The sequence below is a fragment of the Ursus americanus genome, chromosome 8 (genome assembly GCF_024610735.1).
Source record: "Ursus americanus isolate L20-20 chromosome 8, mUrsAme1.1.p, whole genome shotgun sequence".
NCBI classification, from domain to species: Eukaryota; Metazoa; Chordata; class Mammalia; order Carnivora; family Ursidae; genus Ursus; species Ursus americanus.
Window position 1 is genome coordinate 51224477 of NC_142134.1, and position 20899 is coordinate 51245375.

Sequence of the window (20899 nt, forward strand, 5' to 3'; positions counted from 1 at the left end):
TACATGGAGGGAACCAAGGCTGGGAGACTGAATAGCTTGCCTGGCTGTACAGTTCACATGGGTGATGGAGCCAGGACCCGGACTGTGCCTCTTCTACCGTGTTGTCGCCCGGTCAGCCCTGACACTTACCTCGAGCACAGAGTTGTACCGTCTCCGACAAAGCCCGGATACCGCCTCTCCTGATCCTTTTCCTTTTCATTAGCTCGTTGACTGTTAGGTATATTAATTACGGCCTACCCACATAGAGAACAAGTAGAAGGTGGAGACAGATGGCAAAAGCCATAACACCTTTGTTGAGCTGAATGATTTTTTTTTTTTTTTTAAGTAGGCTTCATGCCCAGCATGGAGCCCGATGTGGGGCTCGATCTTACAAACCTGAGATCAAGACCTGAGCTGAGACCAAGAGTCAGATGCTTAACCGACTGAGCCACCCAGGCGCCCCAAGCGTAATGATCTTTTCAGAACGTTTCAAATACCCACATGAAGAAATAAGCTCTTGGGTTTACGTTTAGGAGCCAGGTTATTATGTTTTGGAAGTAAATGTGTTGGTGAATTAAAATCAAATTAAACAAGGAGGGATGACATGTCATTAACGACCATAAAACACTTTTGTTCTATTTCAGTTACGATACCAGAAATGCTTGGTAGCCAGGCCGCCTTCACAGAAAGTTCGACCACCTCCTCCGCCAGCAGACTCAGTGACCAGAAGAGTCACAACCAATGTAAAACGAGGGGTCTTATCCCTCATTGACACTTTGAAACAGAAACGCCCTGTCACAGAGACGCCATAGCTGCACATGTGAAAGGATTCTGGAATATGTACCTGAAGATTGAATAGCTACACTAAAGAAGACGAACTGATACCTGGCCTTCCATTCAGTTGCTGATGCTTTGTCTTCAGAGAATTTATCCTTAACCAAACAGTGTTAGACAAGCATGTTCCTCGTCTTGCCACCATCATGTGATATGAAAAGAAGCATGACTAATTTTTTTCCTATCAGTCAGATACATCATGAGCAGTGGAAGGTCTTTTTCTTACTGTAAATATCGTGAACATTACTTGACTTCACACACACAAAGAATGTGGCCACACCCCTCCTAGTGAACTAATGCTGAGTCCTTGGAGCGAATGACGCCTGAGTTAGTTTCACTGTCTTCTTGACTGGATCTGTCACAAGCAATGTTTAAGTCCTACAGCACTTTGCCCTGTTTCCAACATTGGAGTTGCCACTGCATACCAGATACCATTGAATTGCTGTAAAAATAGGATGATGAGTTTTGCTTCAGTCTTTCATGAAATCAAACTTTTTGGTTGACAACATTGGCTGTTGGCATCAGTACAGAAACCAACTGGCAGCTTTCCTTGACGAGCTCTTTGACACACGGACACCATTTCATGTCTACAGCTGTTTGTGAGATGTTGGGGAAAAAGTGAAACTTCAAAATTGAAAAACAAACCAAATTTGAGAAATTAAAATCGAACAAAAGATAGCCTTTCTTTCTAGATGGTTTGCAAACCGATTATTAAAAAAAAGAAAGATGAAAGAAAATCATAATGCATTCCGGGTGGGACATATTTCAAACTTCTGCCTTATATTGTACAATGCAGCTAGAGAATTATAGTTCACGATGGCCATTCTACATGAACAACATTAAAATGAAATATTCCTCGTACGCCTTTCATCCTTAGTTTGATAATTAGCCAATATGCAATTTGGAGTTGAGGAAATGTCATCTATATTTTGGATCGCCACCACCACATTATGATGCTGGTCCTCCTAGTGAGACGTTCTGCTAGGATTCTGTGTCCAGCTCAGTCTTACCCTCATGCTTTGTGCCCAGAAAGCTGTCTGTCCATCATGTATTGTCCATGGCAACAAATTACATTAAATCGAACCTTTCTGAATTTATGTATTTAATATTAGAATTTGTTAGACTTTACTAGATATATTTTTAAATTTATATTTTTTTCAAGATTTAAAAATTTCATATCAGAGCAAAATATACATAGCAACAATGGGCTGCTTACAAGTTTCCCCAAAATAGCATTTTCCTGCTTCTCTTTTCTCACCTCTAAAGATACACAGATTTAGGCTCTTGTTGACATTGTTGTCGTAAAAGGAAGTTGCTAAGGAGACCAATCTAAATATTAGTCTTATTTACTTTTTAATGTCAAAATTAACATTTTAAGGCATCCAGTTATAAAAAGTAACATTGTTTATCCACTGGGATGTACTTGTTAAAACGGTTTCCACATTCTTATCCCATTTGAGTCTGACGAGGTAGAGAAAGGTACTGAACACATGTGAGAAATAAAAATATATATAAAGTACCAAGAGGCTCAGTCACGTAGCCTACGATCTCTCAGAAGTTTCGAGAGCCAGGACGAGAACCCACGCCTCCCAGCTCCGTTGTCAGTCACACTGCTTCCGCATCGGTGAGGTAGGGTCTCTCCACAGTTACTCCGGGCACATCCGGTTATTGTCAGGAAATCTGAATTCCCTGTAGAAGGAGGGGGTACATCCAGGTTCCTCACACAGTGGTCTTAATCATAAAACCATTGCCCCTCAGTCCAGGCCTCTCCCCCTGCAGTGTGCCTCAGACGTGTTGTAGAGAGCAGGATCCTACCTGCCGTACAGCCTGTTCGACGGCCGAGATTTTCCAGAGACGGTGTTACTTGTGGTAGAGATAGTCCTAGCTCATGGTACTTAGCCACCAGAGAACGTAATGGAGGAGGTGGCCTCCTGCCTCTTCCCTCAGAATTCTGGAACTGTTCGCTAGCACTCTAGTGTTAAGAACAAAAACGATGCCACCCTAGAAATGAACTCTCCTTCTCACCAGCCCGTGTGCTATTCTATCTGAAGTAACTGGTGCCATCGTAAGAAATTATTGTGTTAAGAAAATCCTTACTGTGCCCTTTGAAAAGCTGTTCACAATTCAATCTCGATGGTCTTTCATCTCGATCTCCACAGCGAAAGGTTTTCGTGTGATAAAAATTCTGAATAAGTCACCCGCTTTTATATCGGAAATCTCTACCAGAACCCGCTGTTCGTTTTTAAGGCATACCTTTGTTTGTTTTCAGGATCAAGAACACTGAGCTAGCTTTAAGTAGCAAACTGATTGATATATGCAATTATGGGATGTGTTAAGATGAATGATAGTCTTACCTACCGAAAACTTTACTGCAGATGTTCTGTTTTGGAAATAGCTTTGCGTACTAAATACAATTAATTTTGTAAAATTCATTACGTTACACAGAGCGTTCAGACACTTTCTGCCATGGCCAAAAAGTACGTGTGACAGTATGTGTGTATTTGTCTGTGAGAGGGCGCGGTGTTTCACCCGACGCTGTGGTGACACTTGAGTTATCTATGCATCTTCTTTAGACCTGCGACGCGGTGAACAGGCGGCCATGTCCGCCATGCCTCGTACGTCTTACCATTGTTTTAATTAACCTGTTATATACGGCTTGAAATATTTTTATTTTATTTATTCTATTTTTACTGAAATATACTGCATTATTGTGTTAATGTATTATCTTTACTGGATAGTATCTCACAGCGTATCCAGGCCTAAGTAATCTCAGTGAACTATATACATCGCCTAAAAGGTGGTTTTGTAATGATTTGTAGTCACATTTTTATTGGAATATGTAGAAGAAATGGCAAAATGCTTACAGGTCCTTTTATTTTTTAAAAGCAGCTAGATAGACGCAGACTCGCCACCTCATCTATGTGCTCCTTGGCAGCGTCAAGGGCAAGAGCCAACATGCCTGTGGCAGAACTTCCCTTTGCAAACCGAAAGTACTGCTCGGTGCTTTGTTTTTATATCCTTCACAGCACATGTGATCTCGCCTACAAGACACAGGTCCACAAGCCCTTTGTTTCCACCTGGATAGAAGGTCACCCGCAGCTACTTAGGACCATTGTTTTTGTTTGTGTCTGATTGCATGAAGGGACATTAGACTCACTTCCATTAAAGTAAGTTCTTCCTGATAAACTGTTGGCACTGCTACTTTTTAAAAAATCCACTCTGATTTCATGATGGAGATTTGTAAGACAATTCGTCACAAGGTCACTTGCTAGAACGCCAGAAATCTTTCCTCCTTTTCTCGTATGACACACTCATTTCATAAGCATCGCAGTACACATTCAAGATTTCACAAGCAACATGAAAAACATATCCCTGATACTAGCACAATTTAACTAGTAAAACCGTCAGCTCTCTAGTTTGCCAGGCTTCCTTAACCTAATACCCAGCTGACGTGTGTGTTATACAGCCAGGAAAACGAAGTTTAATTTATTTCCGCTTCAGAGGAAAGAGTCCGCTCACACTTTATCAATGAGAGCACTCCCTGCCATCCAAAGCACCTTGTTTATCCTGAAAGAACGTTTGCTTTTGCTTTCTGCCCCGTTTGCTGTTGACCACTTTTACACATTTTAATGTAATATGTTGTGAGAATAAACTTAGCTGCATAAAATGTCTGGCTCATTTATCTGACATCTCAATCCTATCGATCCAGGAATGGAAATACAAGTGTAGTGTCTCCACGCTAGTCATTTTATTTTCAAATGATTCTTACTGCAAATTAAAAATCATTTTAGTAATGAAAGGTTCTGCTTTGATTGTTATTGCAGATTGCCACTGGGTAAGAACTAGAAAGTAACTTTGAGTAATTTATCACATTGCCCTTATTTGGCGATCGGGAAGGACAGCTGGCATCCTTGGTCACCAACTCGAGACTTGCGTAAGCAGTCTTTCTCGTATTAAGATAGTCTAGCTTTCGTTCCTTTCAAGAACCTGATGTCAGAGAATGAAGAATAGGCGCACGTGGGTGGCTCAGTCAGTTAAACGGTTGCCTTCAGCTCAGGTCATGATCCCAGGGTCCTGGGATTGATCCAGCCCCGCATTGGGCTCCCTGCTCAGCAGGGAGTCTGCTTCTCCCACTCCCTCTCCCTCTGCCACTCCCCCTGCTTGTGCGCACTCTCTCTAATAAAATCTTAAAAAAAAAAAAAAAAGGAAGATAAGTGGAATTTAGAGTATGTACCCATTTTTTTGGTTCATCTTGCATCTCCCCCGCCCCCAGCCCAGTTTCTTCTTATTCTTTCAAAGGCAGTTACTCTGAAGGAAAAAATTTCATTTTGGTTTCAGGTATTATATCAGTGGTAAGTAATTCAGATAAAATTTGCTATTGGAGAATCTACCGGTAAATTCGTTATTTTAGATTTTTGCAGCACTTTAAGAAGCTGAAGAAAGGAAAATGTGAGTGTAATCAATATTCTCCTTCACTAGAATTCTCACGCTGTTTTTATCCAAAGTCTTTTTCCTTTTTTACTCTACAAACTTAAATAATTGATCATGTCCTTCTTAGAAGACTCTCAGAGAAGAACACTATAGGCTTAATGAATCATTCAGAATCTCCGTCTATTTCTAAAGAGAAAAATAGTGACAAGATGCATGCTGAGATATTGAAAATAAGGGGCTTAAGTTGTGACAGGACGTGAATCATAAGCGTACCAGAAAAATATCCTGAACTAGTCCTCCACAATGAGAGTTCTTATAACATCACAGAAAAGAAGTATCTCAGACCTGCTACTTTGGACGATGGAATACTTTTCAGCCTGGGGCAGGAGGGATAAGTGCTTCCAGGGATAAAATACCAGCTCTTGACCCAACAAAGTTCAATTCTGCGGCACTAGCTAGTGCTCCAGAGGCCTGGAGTGCTCAAGGCCAGACAGTAGGGAGTATGAGGAAAGACCTAATCTTTGAAACAAGGTCTCTATCATTTTTGATTTTTGAAATCAGTAAATTAAGCTAGGCATTTAAAACATTTCTGTGCTTTTTGAGAATCATAACTGAGAATTCCTTGGGGATTTAAAACAGAAGTTCAAGTATTAAAAGGCCTGTTTCCTTTCCTCACTGACACATTCTGATAAATGTAAATTTTCGCGAAAATAAAGATTACTACTAAAATGAAATTCACCATTTTGTTTATCCTCACTTCAAGGGAGAAAAGAAAGACTAGAATATTGAGCTAAAGTAGACCTAGAAATTCATCTTGAAGAGGATAATATTCTACTGAAATCATGCCACGTGAATTGAACATTTAGGAATTTACATAACACTGTTCAACACAACTGGATTCTGAAAATAGAACTTTATATTCAAACTTTGTGTCTATGAACATTTTTTAAACAATAGGTTTCATAGTTGTAACTTGCTTGATTTAGTGTCAATTTCTGTTTCCATGATGAAAAAAGAATCAATAGACCCAGAAATGATAATCATACCAATTCTTGGTAGGCAATTGGTAATACATTCAAGATGAACTGACTTTTAATATAATTAATATAGTGCTACAATATATTTTAATTGTGCATCAGAAGTGATTTACCAAAGTCTAATCACCGTGTGCCATTCGGAATGACTTGTAGATTTGACCATTTTACCTGATCTTGGAACGGAATCAGACATTTTTATGGATTTCTTCAATAACAGGTGTCACTTGTATTCAGTTTTGCCTCTTCGTTAGAATTACTACTATGTAGATGGTAATCTGTGTACAGTCACTTTTTTACAACCGTATCTGGCACGGGCAGCAGGAGAGCCATGTTCCATCCGCTCGGGATCCTGGAAGCTCAACGAGGAACTCTTTTCGCTCTGGTACTAAACGCGCAGCTGAACTACCCACACCGGGGACTTTGGGCCCGCCTCTTCTTCCCGCTCCTACTCAATCTCAGCCACAGCACGAAAACTCCCGCCGTCCCACATTTAAAGAATGTTTTGATATTTAAGACGAAAAATCGACCTCCATAGTGATTGAAAATGTCAAAACACAACGAATAGATACGGAAAAGCAAGCTAAAGTCGGTGTGAGAGGCCAGCATCTTTGCCCCAACCGCGCTGCCCAATAAACCGCCTCAAGTCTGTTATAAGGCAGACCGTGTTTCCCTTCAGGAAAAATTGTGGCAGCTTTCTCTTAAAACAGTGTCCTGAGTCCCGACTGAAAGTTAGCAAGAGGGAGACAAGTTCTAACAGCTGATACTGAGTCTGCAGCTGGACGTTCTAGAACAGATCAGCACTGAGCTGCTGAAGTGCGGGACTTTGGCTTGTGCTGAATCACCTACATTATTGTTTCTCACTTGTCTTAATTCTCTTGAAGGTAATATCACATCTAGAAGATACTAAGTGACCAAAAGAGTGAGTATCTTGTGTGGGGTTATCTAACCTTCAGAGAAATACCAGACTTTGAAAAAAAATCAACTGCTCTTGACCCCTGTAAAAAAACACAAGACAGTCAAAGCCATGGTCGAGGACGCCTGAGTAGGGAGGAAGGTAAGTTTTCTTTAGGCTTTTCCCCTCTTCTGCTTATTAATGGTGAGGGAAAGTAACCGGTCTTGGGTCCAGCCCAATGATAGTAAAAATGTTGAGTTGGTATCTGAGATTTGATCCCGTGGGGACTTGAAAATGGTAACATGACTGGAGGTAAAACAATCTCTATAGGCTTCAGGGCAATCACTCTGTCTGCCGGGCGAGGCCTTACGAAGTTTGTCTGCCGCTCATGCGGGCTGGGGTGCGGTGTGTTCTTCAAGAAGGTCGGCACTAAGGGATTGGCGGCAGGCTTGCTGGGTTTTCTGACCTGCGAGGAAGAACCGGCGGAAGTCGCGTTTTTCTGAGGAAGAGATGCTTTTGTTGTTAATGTCTCTGACCGATTAGCATTTGCGTTAGTTTCCCGACTCAGGAACTCTGCGATTTTCATCTGGATGCCGTTATTGTCATTAGTGGGAGCTTTCGGCAACGATATTTTTGATTTTTTCTTCTTCTTCTCCCGTTTCGAAGATTTACCCAACTCAATTCCATCCAGGAGACCCTTTGCTGCCGCACGGGCCAAAACGTCTTTCACAGACACTGTCTCCGATGGGTCTCGCTACGATTAAAAGAAGCAATTACTACATGTCAGCATTAACTATTAATGTGTATATTACAGATTTTCTCAGTTTCAGTAAAAATACACGAGTATCTTTATTACTATAGAAGAAATGGTTTTTAGGCCTTAGTCCGGAATATGTCTCATAAACCTCAGCAAATGACTTTTTTTTGTACTTTAACTTCCCCATCCGTAAATCTGATAGAAAAAAAATTCTAGAGCTTATTTCTTCCATGTAAGCTAAGATGAACTAGATGCTGGCAAAGTGCTTGGAAAGTAGGGGTGGAGCGCAGGCAAGGCAGGAGCGCTCAGGAGGAATAGGAAGATAAAACGGGATTTGGGGGCGCCTGGCGGGCTCAGTCGGAGGAGTGAGCAAGTGTCGATCTCAGGGTCGTGGGTTCGAGCTTGGGCGTAGCACTTCCTAAAAAAGTTGGGTGTAGAGCTTACTAAAAAAAATAAATACACACAAAAAATAGGGATTTTTGTGCCACACAGTAGTAACTCTTCCTCCTGTCTTTTAGCTGTTTATTTTTTTTTATTATGCTCAGTTAGCCAGCATATAGTACATCATTAGTTTCTGATGTAGTGCTCAGTGATTCATTAGTTGTGTATAACACCCAGTGCTCATCACCACACATGCCGTCCTTAATACCCATCACCCGGTTACCCCATCCCTCCACCCCCCTCCCTTCTGTAACCCTCAGTTTGTTCCCCGGAGTTTAGAGTCTCTCATGGTTCGTCTCCCTCTCGATTTCTCCCCCTTCAGATTTCCCTCCCTTCCCCTGTGGTCCTCTGTGCTACTGCTTATGTTCCACATATGCGTGAAACCGTGTGATAACTGACTTTTTCTGCTTGACTTATTTCACTTGGCACAATCCCCTCTAGTCCCATCCATGTCGATGCAAATGGTGGGTATTCATAAATAAGCACATTACAAAATGTTCACAGAGTACCTAGGTTCCTCTTTATGAGGTTTGTTGTTTCTTAATTCCAAAGTATGACATGGATTGGAATTTTTCCCCTTACCTCCCTTGTTAGAACAGAAAGAAAACAACCATTGGTAATTCCAGATGGCTCCATTCTGAAAAATTTATCAGTAGACAGATGTATTTCCTTTAAGGAGCACAGTGGAAGGACAGGAGGACTCAGCCTGCAATAGATGTGAGCAAACACGAAATGGTTAGAATGGCTTGTCTGCCAATTGAGAGAGACAGTAAATTGCAACAATTTTCCTCTATTATGTTTTCTTTCTTTTTTTTTTAATTATGTCACCATACAGTATATCCTTAGTTTTTGATGTAGTGTTCCATGATTCATTATTTGCGTATAAGACCCAGTGCACCATGCAATACGTGCCCTCCTTAATACCCATCACCAGCCTATCCCAGTCCCCCACCCCCCTCCCCTCTGAAACCCTCAGTTTGTTTCCCAGAGTCCACAGTCTCTCATGGTTCATTCCCCCTTCTGTTTACCCCCCTTCATTCTTCCCTTCCTTCTCCTACCAATCTTCCTATTTCTTATGTTCCATAAATGAGTGAAACCATATGATAATTGTCTTTCTCTGCTTGACTTATTTCACTTAGCATAATCTCCTCCAGTCCCGTCCATGTTGCTGCAAATGTTGTGTAATCGTTCTCTCTGATGGCTGAGTAATATTCCATTGTATATATGGACCACATCATCTTAATCCAGTCATCTGTTGAAGGGCATCTCGGCTCCTTCCACAATTTAGCTATTGTGGACAATGCTGCTATGAACATTGGGGTGCATATGGCCCTTCTACAGAACCCAGAAATGGACCCTCGGCTCTTTGGGCAACTAACCTTTGACAAAGCAGGAAAAAACATCCAGTGGAAAAAAGACAGTCTCTTCAATAAATGGTGCTGGGAAAATTGGTCAGCTACATGCAAAAGAATGAAACTTGACCACTCTCTCACACCATACACAAAGATAAACTCCAAATGGATGAAAGACCTCGATGTGAGACAGGGATCCTTCAAAATCCTAGAGGAGAACATAGGCTGCAACCTCTTTGATATCGGCCACAGCAACTTTTTTCATGACACATCTCCAAGGGCAAGAGAAATGAAAGAAAAAATGAACTTGTGGGACTTCATCAAGATAAAAAGCTTCTGCACAGCCAAGGAAACAGTCAAAAAAACTAAGAGGCAGCCCACGGAATGGGAGAAGATATTTGCAAATGACACTACAGATAAAAGACTAGTATCCAAGATCTACAAAGAACTTCTCAAACTAAATACACGGGAAACAAATAATCGAATCAAAAAATGGGCAGAAGATATGAACAGACACTTTTCCAATGAAGACATACAAATGGCTAACAGACACATGAAAAAATGTTCAAAATCATTAGCCATCAGGGAAATTCAAATCAAAACCACACTGAGATACCACTTTACGCCAGTTAGAATGGCAAAAATAGACAAGGCAAGAAACAACAATTGTTGGAGAGGATGTGGAGAAAGGGGATCCCTCCTACATTGTTGGTGGGAATGCAAGTTGGTACAGCCACTCTGGAAAACAGTGTGGAGGTCCCTTAAAAAGTTAAGAATTGAGCTACCCTATGATCCAGCCATTGCACTACTGGGTATTTACCCCAAAGATACAGACGTAGTGAAGAGAAGGGCCATATATACCCCAATGTTCATAGCAGCAATGTCCACAATAGCTAAATCGTGGAAGGAGCCGAGATGCCCTTCAACAGATGACTGGATTAAGAAGTTGTGGTCCATATATACAATGGAATATTACTCAGCCATCAAAAGGAACGGTTTCTCAACATTTGCTGCAACATGGACGGCACTGGAGGAGATAATGCTAAGTGAAATAAGTCAAGCAGAGAAAGACAACTATCATATGATTTCTCTCATCTATGGAACATAAGAACTAGGAGGATCGGTAGGGGAAGAAAGGGATAAAGAAAGGGGGGGGTAATCAGAAGGGGGAATGAAACATGAGAGACTATGGACTATGAGAAACAAACTGAGGGCAGGGGATGGGAGGGGGGTGGGGGAATGGGATAGACCGGTGATGGGTAGTAAGGAGGGCACGTATTGCATGGTGCACTGGGTGTTATACGCAACTAATGAATCATCGAGCTTTACATCGGAAACCGGGGATGTATTGTATGGTGACTACCATAATATAATAAAAAATCGTTAAAAAATTAAATAAATAAATAAATTCCAGTTAGTTAACAGTGTAATATCAGTTTCAGGTATAGAATTTAGTGGTTCAAAAATATTTTAATTGTATATTTATTCATTCACTATTTGCCTACTATGCGCAAGGCACATAAATATTAATTCTCTTAAATAGTTTACAATTTAGTTGGAGAAACTAATCAGTTTATAATAATATAAAGAAGACCCAATAAGGATGCTGAGCCAAGTAGAGATAAAATCACGTAGGAATGTAGAATAAGGTACAATTAACTCTGGCCATGGGATAGCAGATATGAAGACTCCACAGAAGGAGTACCATGGGTGCTGTGTCTTGAAGAACAAGTAAGTTTCCAATAACAGAAAGCATTTCTAGGCAGAAAGAAGAACATGAACAAAAGCACAGTGTGTCATAAAAAGGTGTGTTCATATCCTACGATCCAGCAATTGCACTACTAGATATTTACCCGCAGGATACAAAAATACAGATTCGAAGGGATACATGCACCCTGATGTTTATAGCAGCGTTATCTTCAATAGCCAAACTACGGAGAGAGCCCAAACAACCACTGACTGATGAATGGATAAAGAAAGTGTGGTGTACACAATGGAGTATTACTCAGCCATCCAAAAGAATGAAATCTTGCCATTTGCAAGGACATGGATGGAGCTAGAGAGTATTATGCTAAGTGAAATAAATCACAGAAATATAAATACCATATGATCTCACTCATATGTGGAATTTAAGAAAGAAAATACATGAACATACGGGAAGGGGGAAAAGAAAAAAAGGAGAGAGGGAAACAATCCATAAAAGACTCTTAACAACAGAGAACAAACTGAGGGTTGATGGAGGGAAGTGGGTGTGGGATGGGCTAGATGCAGCCATCTAGCCCATGGGTATTAGGAGGGCACCTGTTATAATGGGCACTGGGTGTTGTATGTAAGTGATGAATTGCTGAATTCTACTCCAGAAACCAGTATTGCACTGTATGTTAACTACCCAGAATTTAAATTTTAGGTAGTTAATTTAATTTAATTTTAATTTATTTAAATTTATTTTAAATTAAATTTAAAAAATAACAATTTTTAAAAATGCATTCAGGGTACAGCAAGTATTTCCATGTGGCTGGGACATAAGGTAAGTAAGGGGATGTAGAGGTCGCTTAGGATGCAGACAGACACATATGACCTCAAATGACATGCCGAAGAGTGACGCAAATGGTGGTTCTTAGTAAATGTTTATGTTGAACTAAGCTGAAATATAATAGCTGTGTAGGTTCTAAAGGCAAGAGAGCCAGTCATTCCTCTCACCAACATTATAACCAACAAATTGAATTTCTGAGGCCTATTCATATATGTGCTCTACCCAAATAGAAATCACCAAAAAAAATTTATTCATGTAAGGTAAAGAATACTCTCTGAATATAATGATTTCTTACCAATTTGGAACATATTTAGTTCCAGAAGTAAATATGAAGGCTGGGGTTTTGTCGATTTTAATTTATCATATATTCCTAGCACCTTAAAGAGTGCCTGGTACATAACGAATATTCAGTGTTTAATGCATGTGATATATCTTAGCTATATATGCTGTCTTTTTTAATGGTAATAGTAATCGTAATTAAGATTGGTTAAGTTACCTTATATAAATTGTCCTCACAAAACAAAATTACTTCTAAACTCCAATTTACAGGCCATTTCTTCAAATAATAAGTTAATACCCAGTCTCACACATACCTGACTTAGATGATGACATTTGGGATCTGTGGAGTTGATATTTAGCTGAGATTCTGGATTTAGAATTGATCCTGGAGTGGGTGAGGACTTGAGGATATTGAGGTGAATTGGATATATTTCATGCATGAGACAGACATCAATTTTAGGGAGCCATCGTGGACTGTTAGGGGTTGAATAGTGTTCCCCCCAAATTCATGCCCACCCAAAACGCAGAATGTGACCTTATTTGGGAAATGGCGTCTTTGCAGATATCATTAGTTAAGATGAGGTAATACCGGAGTAGAGTAGACCTAAATTCAATATTAGTGTCCTTATAAGTAGGGCGGATACAGAGACACACAGGGGAAAGGGGCCATGTGAAGATGGAGAGAAAGCTACAAGCTAAGGACACCACAGATTGCTACCAAACACCACAAGCTGGGAGAGGCATAAAACAGATTCTCCCTCAGAGGCTCCAGAAGCCAACCAACCTCCCAACACCTTGATATTCGGACTTTTGGTCTCCAAAACTGTGAGACAATAAATTTCTCTTGTTATAAGTCACCACGTTTGGGATAATTTGTTGTGCAGCCCAGGAAAATAAGACCTGGGAAAAGGAATTTTGCAGATGTAATTAAGTTCTCAAATTAGTTAACCTTAAGCTATGCATTTTATCAGGGTGGACTGACCTAATCACATGAACCCTTTAAATCCAGGTGTACAGGAGTTCTTGGAAGGTGGCGGCAGAGTAGGAGGGTCCTAGGCTCACCGTGTCCCACGGATACAACTTAGTAACTATCAAATCATCCTAAATACCCCAGAAATCGATCTGAAGACTAGCGGAACAAACTCCACAATTCAAGGTAGAGAGAAGGCCACATTGAAGAATGTAGGAAGTGTGGAGACTCAGCTTGGGAGAGAAATAGATTGTGGAGCTGCAATGGAGAGGGAGCTGCAGTCCCAGAGACAGGCGAGAGATACTCTACACACAGGAGAACACACAGGAAAGATGAATCCCCATAGCAATGGCCTTGGAAAGTGAGGTGAGTTTTTTGAGTTCTTTTAACCAACAGGGCTTAAAGCCTGGAGTTTTAAAGGTCAGCAGGCTTGGATCTGGGAGAGCTCAGAGGACGTTGGGACTGCTTTTGGAGAGAAGGCAAGCAAACAGCCTCCAGACATACAGTGTGGAAACAGCAATCTGAAGAGTGCCTAGAACACAAAGTGGGGAGGTTATTTGCTCATCTTGGATGAGGAAGCATTCAACAGAGAGAATCCTCCAGGAACAAAGGAACTAACTGGCATCATTTCCCTTCCCTGCCCCTCAGCATAAGCACAGGGCTGACACTCACTGTCTAACTTGCTTACACCAAGCCCTGCCCCCTCACCCTGCCCCTAGAAAGGAAGAACTGCCCTTTCTAGTCACCCTTGCCTCAAGCTCAGTGTGTGCTTTCCCAGAAGACTGGCCCAAATCCCTGCCAATACCATATCTCCTGACCCAGGAGTTTTGGTGAGGCCTCAGTTCTGGTGACAGTGGAGACGTGTCATTTCACAAGCAGACCAGAGCACACTTAGTTAATTAAAATGTACCACATTTAGGCCAGAGACCAAACACTGCCCACAACAGACAAAAAGAGCCTCTGCAGATGACTGGCCTGAAGGATAAAGTGGCCAGGCCACAACAGCAGAGCACACACTGGAGACACTCTGAGAAGTGCCAGGCCCTGGGGAACAGGGGACACTACACTGCAGGGCACTACAGGACCTCTTCTTCATAAAGCCATTACCCTCAAGAACAGGAGACATAGGTGACTTTCCTACACAGAGACTTAGACAAAATGAGAAGACAGAGGAATTTGTTCCAAATAAAAGAACAGGACAAGGTCACAGCTGGAGATCTAAGTAAAACGGATATAAGTCACATGCCTGATGGAGAGCTTAAAGCAATGATCATGCTTGAGAGGAGGGTTGAGGCCCCGGTGCAGGCCAGGTATTCATTAGCCACTGGCCTCAGATCTCTCTGAGGCAGTGGTCGCCCTATGATCCTTCTGGCACCATGTCATTCTGTGGCTTCTCTGGGGGTGAGGTTTTCCAGAACCACTTTGAGCCACTTGTCTATGTATGCACCAAGTATGACTATGAGCTTTTCTTTAGCTGCTCAAAGTATGAACACACAGCTACTTTCACTGAGACCATGCATGCTGAGAGTGTGGCCAAGCATCAGGAACACAATACACCTGAAGCCTTAAAAGTGTCCTGTGGCAGGTGTGGCCCTGGGCTGGGCCATGAGTTGCTGAATGATGGCCCCAACCCACAGCAGTCCTGCTTCTGAATATTTAGTCACTTGCTGAAGTTCAACCGGAAAGGCAAAGGAACTTCTGTCCTCAGAGCCACAGGCGGGCAGTGAGTGCTCATTCCAGCTGGACTGTGCCCTGTGCCACACTCCAACCATCTCACTGTGGAACTGGAGGACCAGACATTCTGACAGGGGAGAGGGGTAGCTGAAGAATCAGGAAGTCATGGCTTACACAGGTTCTTCTTGGGAAAAACACTGGTTTGCAACAATGGCCCATAACCTGCTGCCAGGATGGGCCTAGAGGGCCCAGCTGTGGGCTTACCTCAGCCTCCTGCTCAGTCTCAAGGAGGTGGGCTCTACACCTAGATTGTCCTTGAATGGTGCTGCATCCCCACCTTCTCTTCAACCCACTGTCCCCCTCCTTACCTGTCTGAACTCACCCCTGTGGGACCTGATTCTGAGACAGGCTCTAGCCCTCACTAAAGCTTGTGTCCATCTTCCCCAGGCTGTGCTGGGAGACAGAATGCAAAGGGAGGCAGCTCTCACCAGCTGCTCTGGCATCAGTCACTACATGATTCACTCTGGTTAAACCCTTCCAAGCAGCCAGAGTGGTGATGCTCTTTAACCCACTGGAGGAGTGGGCCAAGGGTACAGACCTCTGGTCTCTCAGTTATGAGGAGAAGTCCTGAACTCTGTTTCACAATCTGTGCGGGTGCACCCTGCCTCACTCGGGCTTAGGAAAGTGGCTGTTGCTCCATTACCTTGATTGCCCAAGGCCGGGGCCAGGGAGCTCACAGCCCCCAGCTCACACCTTCGCAGGAAGCGGTGACTGTACTATCGTGCATGAGCTTTGAAGCTCTTGCCATCTGGGAAGGTGGATGATGCTGAAGCTCCCTCCCATCTTAACTACCCTGTGAAGATCAATAAACAAATGGAAACCAAAAAATAATAATAAAAAAATAAAGCAATGATCATAAAGATACTCACTAGACTTGAGAAAAGGGGGGAAGACATCAGTGAGACCATTAACACAGAGACAAGGAATAACATAGCAGAGATAAAGGGCTCAATAAATAAAATGAGAATCAATGCTTGATGGAATGAACAGCAGGCTGGAAGAAGCACAGGAACAAATTAATGACCGAGAAGACAGAGTAATGGAAAGTAATCAAGCTGAACAAAAGAGAGAAAAAAAGAATTATGCAAAACAAGAATAGACTTAGGGAACTCAGTGACTCCATCAAACGTAACAGCATTCTTATTATAGGAGTCCCAGAAGAGGAAGAGAGAGAAAAGGGGGCAGAAAATTGAAGAAGTAATAGCTAAAAACTTCACTCATCTGGAAAAGGAAACAGATATACAGATCTAGGAGGCACAGAGAATCCCCAACAAAATCAACAGAAGCAGATCCACAAGACATATTGTTGTTGTGTTTTTTTTTAATTTTAAGTAGGCTCCACACCCAACACAGGGCTCAAGCTCACAACCTTGAGATCAAGAGTCTCATGCTCGACTGACAGGGCCAGCCTGGTGCCCCACAAAGACATATTATAATTAAAATGGCAAAATATAGTGATAAAGAAAAAATATTAAAAGCAACAATACAAAAGAAGACAGTTACATACAATGGAAACCCCTTAAGAGTATCGATGGATTTTTCATGAGAAACTTTCCAAGCCAGAAAGAAGTGGGGTGATATATTCAAAGGCAAGAATATTCTATCCAGCAAGACTATCATTTGGAATAGGAGAGATAACAAATTTCCCAAACAAAAACTAAAGGAGTTCATGACCACTAAACCAGCCCAGCAAGAAATATTAAAGGAGACTGAGCAGAAAGGAAAGACCAAAAATGACAGTATGAAGGTAGGAAACACAAGAGCAACAAAAATGAATATTTCTGTAAAAATCAGTCAAGGAACTAACAAAATAGATGGCTATAAAGTATGACACCATATACCTAAAACATGGGAAAAAAAGAGTAAAGAATGAGTTCAAACTTAGATAACCATCAACTTAATATAGACTGCTATATGTAGATGTTACATACAAACCTAATGGAAACCACAAATCAAAAACTACTAATAAACAGGCAAAGAATAAAGAGAAGGAAATCCAAATATATCATGTAAGAAAACTAGCAATCCATGAAAGAACAAGAAAGGATCAGAGAAAATCTTCAGAAACAACCACAAAACAAGTAATAAAATGGCAATAAATACATATCTATCAATAATTACTTTGAATGTAAATGGACTAAATGTACCAATCATAAGACATAGGGTGTCAGAATGGATAAAAAAACCAAGACCAATCTGTACGCTGCCTACAAGAGACTCATTTCAGACCTAAAAATATCTGCCGATTGAGAATGAGGGGATGGAGAAACATTTATCATGCAAATGGTGTCAAAAGAAAGCCGGAGTAGCAATACTTAGATCAGACAAAACAGGCTTTAAAACAAAAACTGTAACAACAAACAAAGAAGGACACTATATAATAATAAAGGGGACAATCCAATAAGAGGTAACAATTGTAAATGCTTATGCACCAAGGACCCAAATACATAAAACAGTTAATAACAAACTTAAAGGAACTAATTCATAATAACACAATAATAGTAGGGACTTTAACACCCCACTTATATCAATGGATAGATCATCTAAACAGAAAGTCAACAAGGAAACAATGGCTTTGAATGACACACTGGACCAGATGGCTAACAGAAATATTCAGAACAGTCCACTCTGAAACAACAGAATACACATTCTTTTCAAGTGCACATGGAACATTCTCCAGCATGAAGATCACGTTAGGCCACAAAACAGGTCTCAACAAATTCAAAGAGAATGAAGTCATCCTATGCATCTTTTCTGACCACAATGCTATGAAACTAGAAGTCAACCACAAGAAAAAATCTGGAAAGACCACAAATACATGGAGGTTAAATAACATGCTACTAAACAATGAATGGTTCATCTAAGAAACAAAAGAAAAAACTAAAAAGTACATGAAAAGAAATGAAAATGAAAACACAATTGTTTGAAACCTTCAGGACACAGCAAAAGCAGTTCTAAGAGGGAAGTTAATAGCAATACAGGCCTACCTCAAGAACATGAAAAATCTCAAATAAATAACCTAACTTTACACCCAAAGGAGCTAGAAAAAGAATAACAAACAAAACCTAAAACTAACAGAAGGAAGGAAATAATAAAGATTAGAGCATAGAAATGAATGTTATAGAAACTTAAAAATACAACAGAACAGATCAATGAAACCAGGAGCTGGTTCACTGAAAAAACAAAAAACAAAACAAAACCACAAATAAACTGATAAACCTCTAACCAGACTTACCAAGAAAAAAAGAGAAAGGATCCAGATAAATAAAATCACAAATGAGAGAGGAGAAATAATAACCAACACCCCAGAAATACAAACTCTTATAAGGGAATATTATGAAAAACTATATGCCAACAATTCAACAACCTGGAAGAAACGGATAAATTCCTAGAAACATATAACCTACCAAAACTGCAACAGGAAGAAATAGAAAATTTGAACAGACCAATTACGAGCAAAGAAATTGAATCCGTAACCAAAAAGCTCCTAACAAACAAAAGTCCAAGACCAGGTGGCTTCCCATGGGAATTCCACCAACCATTTAAAGAAGAATTAATACCTATGAAACTATTTTAAAACAATACAAGAAGAAGGAAAACTTCCAAACTCATTCTATGAGGCCAACATTACCCTGATGCCAAAACCAGATAAAGATGCCTCAAAAAAAAGAGACCTAGAGGTCAGGATCACTGAGGAACATAGATGCAAAAATTCTCAACAAAATACTAGCAAATCTAATCCAATAATATATTTTAAAAATCATTCACCATGATCAGTGGGATTTATTCCTGGATTTTAAGAGTGGTTCAATATTCCCATATCAATCAATGTGATACATCACATCAATATGAGAAATGATAAGAACCATATGATCATTTCAATAGATGTAGAAAAAGCATTTGAGGGGCACCTGGGTGGCTCAGTTGGTTAAGCATCCGACTCTTGATCTCAGCTCATGTCTTGATCTCAGGGTCGTAAGTTCAAGCCCCATGCTGGGCTCTACATTGGGTGTGGAGCCCACTTTAAAAAAAGAGAGAGAGAAAGCATTTGCCAAACACAATACCCATTCATGATAAAAACCCTCAACAAAGTAGGTTTAGATGGAACATACTTCAACATAATAAAGGCCATATATGAAAAACCCACACTAATATCATCCTTAGTGGGGAAAAACTGAAAATCTTTTTTTTCCTTAACATCAGAAATAAGACAAGGATGTGTGGGGCGCCTGGGTGGCTCAGTCGTTAAGCATCTGCCTTCGGCTCAGGGCGTGATCCCGGCGTTTCGGGATCGAGCTCCACATCAGGCTCCTCCGCTATGAGCCTGCTTCTTCCTCTCCCACTCCGCCTGCCTGTGTTCCCTCTCTTGCTGGCTGTCTCTGTCAAATAAATAAATAAAATCTTAAAAAAAAAAAAAAAGATGTGCACTCTCACCGCTTTTATTCAACATGGTACTGGAAGTCCTAGCCACAGCAATCAGACAACAACAATGACAACATAAAAGGCATCCAAATCAGCAAGGAAGAAGTAAAACTTTCACTGTTCACAGATGACATACTACTATATATAGAAAACCCACAAGACTCCAACAAAAAACTGCTAGAACTGATACATGATCCCATTTACAATTGCACAAAAATAATGATGCCTAGGAATAAACCCAACGAAAGAGGTGAAAGACCTGTACTGTGAAAACTACAAAATACTGATAAAGGAAATTCAAGATGACAAAAAGAAATGGAAATATATACTGTGCTCATGGATTGGGAGAACAAATATTGTCAAAACGTCTATACTACCCAAAGCAATATACACATTTAATGCAATCCCTATCAAAATACCAACAGCATTTTTCACAGAACAAGTACAAACAATCCTAAAATTTGGAGGGAACCACAAAAGACCCCAAACAGCCACAGCAATCTTGAAAAGAAAAAAAAAAAAGCAAGGCTGGAGGCGTCCCAATTCCGGACTTCAAGTTATAGTACAAAGCTGTAGTGGGGCACCAGGGTGGCTCAGCCGGTTAAGCCTCTGTCTCTGGCTCAGGTCATGATCTCAGGGTCCTGGGATCGAGCCCCACATCGGGCTACCTGCTCAGCAGGGAGTCTGCTACTCCCTCTTTCTCTCTCTCTCCGCCCCCCCCCACCCCGTGTCCTCTCACTCTCTCTCTCTCCAATAAATAAATAAAATCCTAAAAAAAAAAAAAAGCTGTAGTGATCAAAACAGTATGGTACTGGCACAAAAACAGACATACAGATCAACAGAACAGAATAGAAAATGCAGAAATAAACCCACAATTATATGGACAGTTTATCTTTGACAAAGCAGGAAAGAATATCCAATGGGAAAAAGAAAGTCTCTTCAACAAATCGTGTTGAGAAAACTGGATAGCAACATGCAAAAGAATGAAACTGGACTACTTTCTTACACCATACACAAAAATAAATTCAAAATGGATTAAAGACCTAACTATGAGACCTGAAACCATAAAAATTCTAGAAAAGAGCACAGGCACTAATTTCTCTGACATCAGGGGTAGCAAGTTTTTTCTAGATAGATCCCCTAAGTCAAGGGAAGCAAAAGCAAAAGTAAACTATTGAGACTACATCAAAGTAAAAACTTCTGCACGGCAAAGGAAATAATCAACAAAATTAAAAGGC

At 40.8% G+C, this 20899-nt stretch overlaps 2 protein-coding genes and 1 pseudogene across 11 annotated transcripts in view; 2 read left to right on the forward strand and 1 right to left on the reverse strand.

Annotated features, from left to right (window-relative positions):
• Positions 1-4480, forward strand: part of APBB2 (amyloid beta precursor protein binding family B member 2) — a 358694-nt gene extending 354214 nt beyond the window's left edge. For all 10 annotated transcript variants that reach the window (XM_087864178.1, XM_045816074.2, XM_045816077.2 and 7 more), the window contains one exon: positions 624-4480. In XM_087864178.1, coding sequence (XP_087720304.1) covers positions 624-791 — 168 coding nt within the window. In that variant the 3' untranslated portion in view covers positions 792-4480. The remainder of the gene's footprint in view (positions 1-623) is intronic.
• Positions 4481-4993: 513 nt separating this feature from the next.
• The window catches only part of NSUN7 (NOP2/Sun RNA methyltransferase family member 7), a 52367-nt gene continuing 36461 nt past the window's right edge, over positions 4994-20899 (reverse strand). Inside the window, exons 11-12 of the mRNA XM_045815933.2 lie at positions 8954-9077; positions 4994-7927 (exon numbers count right to left, since the gene is read on the reverse strand). Coding sequence (XP_045671889.1) covers positions 7298-7927; positions 8954-9077 — 754 coding nt within the window. The 3' untranslated portion in view covers positions 4994-7297. The remainder of the gene's footprint in view (positions 7928-8953; positions 9078-20899) is intronic.
• On the forward strand, positions 14865-15488 carry LOC123804036 (methionine-R-sulfoxide reductase B1 pseudogene; annotated as a pseudogene).